The sequence below is a fragment of the Diplotaxodon limnothrissa genome, linkage group LG10, assembly GCF_057381915.1.
Source record: "Diplotaxodon limnothrissa isolate DT_005_m linkage group LG10, D_limnothrissa_male_GT1.1, whole genome shotgun sequence".
NCBI classification, from domain to species: domain Eukaryota; kingdom Metazoa; phylum Chordata; class Actinopteri; order Cichliformes; family Cichlidae; genus Diplotaxodon; species Diplotaxodon limnothrissa.
Window position 1 is genome coordinate 35,646,170 of NC_140605.1, and position 7,942 is coordinate 35,654,111.

At 43.0% G+C, this 7,942-nt stretch overlaps 1 protein-coding gene across 1 annotated transcript; it reads right to left on the minus strand.

The window, feature by feature from the left end:
- Positions 1 to 1,104: 1,104 nt before the first annotated feature.
- LOC146624870 (uncharacterized) lies at positions 1,105 to 7,540 on the minus strand. The gene is made up of 4 exons (XM_085364195.1): positions 7,016 to 7,540; positions 1,899 to 2,107; positions 1,468 to 1,588; positions 1,105 to 1,329 (listed from the first exon to the last, which is right to left on the minus strand). The coding sequence occupies exons 1-4, from the start codon at positions 7,538 to 7,540 to the stop codon at positions 1,105 to 1,107; spliced, it is 1,080 nt and encodes a 359-aa protein (XP_085220321.1).
- Between the last annotated feature and the right edge of the window lie 402 nt (positions 7,541 to 7,942).

The following is a 7,942-nucleotide window of genomic DNA, read 5'->3' on the forward strand; positions in this document are numbered from 1 at the left end:
CTTGTCCTGCAGATCCTTTGATAATGCTTCTGTTTTCCCCATGGCTCAGAATCAAAGGTCAGTGCACCACTGGATGAAACATAGAATAGAATAAAATAGAATAGAATAAAGCTTTATTATCCTTTTACATGTACAATGAAATTATGGTTTCTCCACAACAACTGTGCCGGCATGAAATAAAAATGGTAAGAGAGCAGGAATAAATACAAAACAACAGAAAGGCAAACATTACAGGACAAAGTCCAAAGTGTTTGGAAGCGGTGCAAAAAACGACTTGATGAGGGTTACTCAGATCATGGCTGCGACTGATGAGGTGGATAGGTGGATGTGTCTTGGATGACCTGATTGAGGTCAGGTACAGACCAGAGGGCAGCGGGTCAAACAGGTGGTGGGCGGGGTCACCTGTGATGGTTCACAGACAGGAGGAGCTGGCGATGGCCTCCAGGGTTGGCAGTGATGTTTTGGGTGGTGACCCTCTGTGCAGCCTTGCTGTTCTCAGTCGAGGCCCCAGAGTACAGCAGGCAGGAGGAGAGCATGGTCTCCACTGAGGAGGGGAGAAGGTCAGCAGCAGCTCCTGGTCCAGGTTCTTCTTCCTCAGGACACGGAGGAGGTGCAGCTGCTGCTGGGCCTTCTTTACCAGGGTGATGGTGGTGTGGGTCCAGGTGAGATCAGCAGAGATGTGGGTGCGTAGAAACCTGAAGGTGGAGACAGATTCAACCTGTTCTCCATTTATACTGCCGGGGAAGGGGGGGGGGGGCTGTCTGTGCCTCCTGAAGTCCATGATGAGCTCTTTGGTTTGAAGGACGTTCAGCTTTTCAGGTTATTTTCTGAGCACCAGCAGGACAAGTTCTCTACCTCCACCCTGTTCTCTGTCTCAGCTCCATCAGAGACCAACCACGGTGGTGTCATCAGTGTGAAACATGCAGTGACCTATCTGGAGGCCAGAAACTCACTGACTTTTCACACACACATAATTACAAGCAAATAGATCCCAGGTGAGGATTGTTACCTTCACCTTTAGTAGTTGTGTAAACCTCCATGTGTCAGCATTTGTGTATTTGTAATGACAACAGAAACGATTCCTTTAATTACTGATTCATTACCTTAGAAAACAAGGCTGAGTGAAGGCTCCTTCCCCAGCGGGAAGCCTGCGTCAGGCCACAAATGTCCAACCAGTGATTTAGCATTTTCAAAACTGTCATACTGGATTCCAGGTGCAGCACTCTGTTCAGGTTTCTCACCTAACGAAAGCTTTGTTAGAACATCCTCTTCAGGTTTCTCACAGTACGTGAGGTTTGCTCTCAGTCGATCACAGTCAAACTTCAGCACCTGAAAACGAAACCGAGCAGAGAAACCTGGTGAGAAACTTCAACACTTTGTTTAAATTTTTACCAAATTTATAGGCAACAGCTTCTTGTAAAATGCTTCAGGCGTCTCTATAGACGGAGGAGTAGGAGGGGCAGGTACCTGTCCATGATCCATGTGCAGGGCGATGGCGACATTATCCCAAACATAAAACTGCCGTTCAAAAGAACGTAGACCATCAGCTTCCATCTGGTTTTTGTCAGGTTTTTGGGTCAATTTCCAACTGAGAAGAAAGTCAGAGACACAACCAATCAGCTCACAGAGGACTTCAGACTGCTTCCCTGACAGAGCTCTCAGTGCCAGCATCAAATCTGATGCTCAGGTCGTCTCCATGACAGGAAGCAAAGCGACCAATGACAAATTAAAGGAAAAACCAACATGAATATCAGACACTGCACGGACTCGTTGTGTCCATCATCTTTGGCTTTGTTTCTGGTTTTTATAATATTACAGCAGATCTTCATCATCATCAGTGGTCGATCCCATCAAAGTGATCGATCACATTTATTTCAGTGGAGACTTTTAACACTTACCTGTGTGTCTCGCACATGGCCTGTGACCTCCAGATGAAGTGTCCGTCTCTGTAAGTGAAGACGGCGTTCGGGTCATCATAAGCAAGCGAAGGATACTCTGAGAAGAGCTTCTCTCTGGCCGGGCTGTGGACCAGCACAGAGTACTGCACTTCCTGATTGTAGAGGGCGGTCTTGAACACCTTTATCATGGGCGGAGCTCCGGAGCAAAACTGGAGACAACAACAGGAATTTCAGTGTGAGAGACACACACAAAGGTCACTAACCTGACACACTGTACACCGTTTAACAATCACACAACAATATAATCCACCCACTGTTATCATCTTCAATGCCCTGTACCAACACAGAGCAGAGCAGCTATCTGAACGCTACCCCAACAGAGGTCGATTATCTTGTTAATAATTTCACCTCCTCACTACGTACGACTCTGGATACTGTAGCTCCTGTGAAAACTAAGGTCTCTAATCAGAAGTACCTGACTCCGTGGTATAATTCTCAAACACGTACCCTAAAGCAGATGACTCGTAATCTGGAGAGGAAATGGCGTGTCACAAATTTAGAGGATCATCATTTAGCCTGGAGAAATAGTTTGCTGCTTTATAAGAAAGCCCTCTGCAAAGTGGACTGAACCACTACAGATTAGAAGGGGGAAGAAAAAAAGTTGTCCAAAAGTAGTTCATACTCGAATTGCACAGAATGGAAACAAGTTAACGCACTAACTACACACTAACTACACACTAACTACACACTAACACACCCTAACTACACACTAACCACACCCTAACTACACACTAACACACCCTAACTACACACTAACCACACCCTAACTACACACTAACTACACACTAACACACCCTAACTACACACTAACACACCCTAACTACACACTAACCACACCCTAACTACACACTAACTACACACTAACACACCCTAACGACACACTAACTACACACTAACTAAAAACTAACACACCCAAACTACACACTAACTACACACTAACACACCCAAACTACACACCAACACACCCAAACTACACACTAACTACACACTAACTACAAACTAACACACCCAAACTACACACTAACTACACCCTAACTACAAACTAACTACACACTAACTACACACCAACACACCCAAACTACACACTAACTACACACTAACTACAAACTAACACACCCAAACTACACACTAACTACACCCTAACTACACACTAACTACACCCTAACTACACACTAACTACACACTAACTACACACTAACACACCCAATGTACACACTAACACAACCAAACTACACACTAACACACCCAAACTACACACTAACTACAAACTAACACACCCAAACTACACACTAACTACACCCTAACTACACACTAACTACACCCTAACTACACACTAACACACCCAATGTACACACTAACACAACCAAACTACACACTAACTACAAACTAACACACCCAAACTACACACTAACTACACCCTAACTACAAACTAACTACATACAAACACACCCTAACTACACACTAACTACACCCAAACTACACACTAACACACCAAAACTACACACTAACACACCCAAACTACAAACTAACACACCCTAACTACACACTAACTACACCCAAACTACACACTAACACACCCTAACTACACACTAACCACACCCTAACTACACACTAACTACACACTAACACACCCTAACGACACACTAACTACACACTAACTAAAAACTAACACACCCAAACTACACACTAACTACACCCAAACTACACACTAACACACCCAAACTACACACTAACACACCAAAACTACACACTAACACACCCAAACTACAAACTAACTACACCCTAACTACACACTAACACACCCAAACTACACACTATCTACACCCAAACTACAAACTAACACACCCAAACTACACACTAACTACACCCTAACTACAAACTAACTACACACGAACACACCCAAACTACACACTAACACACCCAAACTACACACTAACGACACACTAACACACACTAACTACACACTAACTACAAACTAACTACACACTAACACACCCTAACTACACACTAACTACACACTAACACACCCTAACTACACACTAACACACCCTAACTACACACTAACACACCCAAACTACACACTAACACACCCAAACTACACACTAACTACACACTAACTACAAACTAACACACCCAAACTACACACTAACTACACCCTAACTACAAACTAACTACACACTAACACACCCAAACTACACACTAACTACACCCTAACTACAAACTAACTACACCCTAACTAAACACTAACACACCCAAACTACACACTAACGACACACTAACACACACTAACTACACACTAACTACAAACTAACTACACACTAACACACCCTAACTACACACTAACTACAAACTAACTACACACTAACACACACTAACTACACCCAAACTACAAACTAACACACCCAAACTACACACTAACTACACCCAAACTACACACTAACACACCCAAACTACACACTAACACACCAAAACTACACACTAACACACCCAAACTACAAACTAACTACACCCTAACTACACACTAACACACCCAAACTACACACTATCTACACCCAAACTACAAACTAACACACCCAAACTACACACTAACTACACCCAAACTAAAAACTAACACACCCAAACTACACACTAACTACACCCAAACTACACACTAACACACCCAAACTACACACTAACACACCAAAACTACACACTAACACACCCAAACTACAAACTAACTACACCCTAACTACACACTAACACACCCAAACTACACACTATCTACACCCAAACTACAAACTAACACACCCAAACTACACACTAACTACACCCTAACTACAAACTAACTACACACGAACACACCCAAACTACACACTAACACACCCAAACTACACACTAACGACACACTAACACACACTAACTACACACTAACTACAAACTAACTACACACTAACACACCCTAACTACACACTAACTACACACTAACACACCCTAACTACACACTAACACACCCTAACTACACACTAACACACCCAAACTACACACTAACACACCCAAACTACACACTAACTACACACTAACTACAAACTAACACACCCAAACTACACACTAACTACACCCTAACTACAAACTAACTACACACTAACACACCCAAACTACACACTAACTACACCCTAACTACAAACTAACTACACCCTAACTAAATACTAACACACCCAAACTACACACTAACGACACACTAACACACACTAACTACACACTAACTACAAACTAACTACACACTAACACACCCTAACTACACACTAACTACAAACTAACTACACACTAACACACACTAACTACACCCAAACTACAAACTAACACACCCAAACTACACACTATCTACACCCAAACTACACACTAACACACCCAAACTACACACTATCTACACCCAAACTACAAACTAACACACCCAAACTACACACTAACTACACCCTAACTACAAACTAACTACACACGAACACACCCAAACTACACACTAACACACCCAAACTACACACTAACGACACACTAACACACACTAACTACACACTAACTACAAACTAACTACACACTAACACACCCTAACTACACACTAACTACACACTAACACACCCTAACTACACACTAACACACCCTAACTACACACTAACACACCCAAACTACACACTAACACACCCAAACTACACACTAACTACACACTAACTACAAACTAACACACCCAAACTACACACTAACTACACCCTAACTACAAACTAACTACACACTAACACACCCAAACTACACACTAACTACACCCTAACTACAAACTAACTACACCCTAACTAAATACTAACACACCCAAACTACACACTAACGACACACTAACACACACTAACTACACACTAACTACAAACTAACTACACACTAACACACCCTAACTACACACTAACTACAAACTAACTACACACTAACACACACTAACTACACCCAAACTACACACTAACTACACCCTAACTACACACTAACACACCCTAACTACACACTAACTACAAACTAACTACACACTAACACACCCAAACTACACACTAACTACACCCTAACTACAAACTAACTACACCCTAACTATACACTAACACACCCTAACTACAAACTAACTACAAACTAACTACACACTAACACACCCTAACTACAAACTAACTACACACTAACTACACACTAACACACCCAAACTACACACTAACACACCCTAACTACAAACTAACTACACACTAACTACACACTAACACACCCAAACTACACACTAACACACCCTAACTACAAACTAACTACACACTAACTACACACTAACACACCCAAATTACACACTAACTACACCCTAACACACCCAAACTACACACTAACACACCCTAACTACAAACTAACTACAAACTAACTACACCCTAACTACACACTCCACGCTAAACGTCACAAATCTCTCAAAGGTTTTGGGAGAGCGAGCGCTCTTCCTAAACAACCAAACCCACGTGCTACTATGTTTTTATTGGTTCACATGGTACATTTTTTCCACCATGCACTCACAGTACTCTAACTAGGCTCACAGTGTTAATGCTGTCTTATTTTAATAAACAACACTGTAATATACAAAACTAAGGTGGCAGGAGAACATTTTAGGGTGGCACGGCACCCCTCTCAACCCACCCCTGCTTCACCTTTCTGTATTTAATCATGAATTATGATTAACGGTCCACCTCACAATGAGGTGACTGTTGTTGTGACCCGCCACCATATCAATAAAAATGAATTGAATTGCACAAACACACTGGAGCTGGTTGGCAGATTACTCCTGGTCACATGACTTTCAAGGTTTTTAAGTGGATGTTAAACCTTAAAGCCTTGAGGAGTTTAAGGTCTTAATTCAGGCCATCGTGTGTCTTTCAGTCTGAGCTGATGGATAAACTCAGTGTTTTAAAAATAAAAGTACTAATGAAATTATGTTTTCCTAACATGCAGAATCAATCAGTGAGCTACACATTGATTTAACCCCCCCCCCCCCCCCCCCCCACCCCCACCACCAGTACCTGCTGGCTGTAGGCGGTCACCACTTCGTGCAGGGGGAAGGTGAAGCGGTACGATCCAAACCTGGACTTCTCTGCGAAAGCCGGAGAGGTGGCAAACTTCCAGAGGAAGCTCTCCTGCTTGTTCCGGTCTGGGTAGATCTCGTCTAGGTAGCTCGGCTTCTTTTCAGCCTGCTTCTCTATCCGGTTTGGGTAGAACCTGTCCAGGAGCCTGGTCTCAGCTGACTGGATCTCCTGGGGGCCCACAGCCAGACTCCACCACACCAGGGACAGGCCGTCTGCATCCTTAAGGCCTCCGTGAGGATCCTTGAAACCTTCGTCCTTCCAGATCCTCAGTAACCCTCCTTGCTGTGTATCGTGTTTCAGATTGGACACGTGAAACTCGGGTCGAGGGTATTCAGGGATGTTTGTTTTTAGAAGATAGATGTTCCTCAAATGCTGATTGTGCATTCTCAAATCATGCAAACATAAATGATGTTTGTGAATAAAAATCGCATTCGATCCATTGTTCTTTCTCTGAGCCTCCATGTCCACGGTGCAAGATGATGGTGCTAATGAAAAATCTGTGATACAGAACAAACCAGCTGATCTCCCAGTGAGCCCTGCCACACTCTGCTCAGTAAGACTTCAGTCGACTCATCAACCCAACGCGGAAGATTCCCAGGTGTGTTCATGCTCTGCCCATATTTAGGAGGATATATCAGGTAGTGACTCATTCCCAGGTACTCTGCGGACGTTTGAGACATGTTGGCTCCTGCTGAAGGGACGTCAGTTAAACAGAAATGTTTCCGTTCCTATTCAGGAGAAAAGAAACTGAAAACCTGAACATGATGTTTCAGGTCAGTTTCTTTCTTCTGAAAAGAAACTGAAAACCTGAACATGATGTTTATGAAGAAGCCCATTTATCGTCTCACAACATGAAACTTATGT

Coding starts and splice junctions, on each gene's coding strand:
- LOC146624870 (XM_085364195.1), bottom strand. CDS start 7,540: ATGGAGGCTCAGAGAAAGAACAATGGATCGAATGCGATTTTTATTCAC. Junction 2,108..7,015: donor TGACCGCCTACAGCCAGCAG/GTACTGGTGGTG, acceptor TGTTGTCTCCAG/TTTTGCTCCGGAGCTCCGCC. Junction 1,330..1,467: donor TGCACATGGATCATGGACAG/GTACCTGCCCCT, acceptor TTTCGTTTTCAG/GTGCTGAAGTTTGACTGTGA.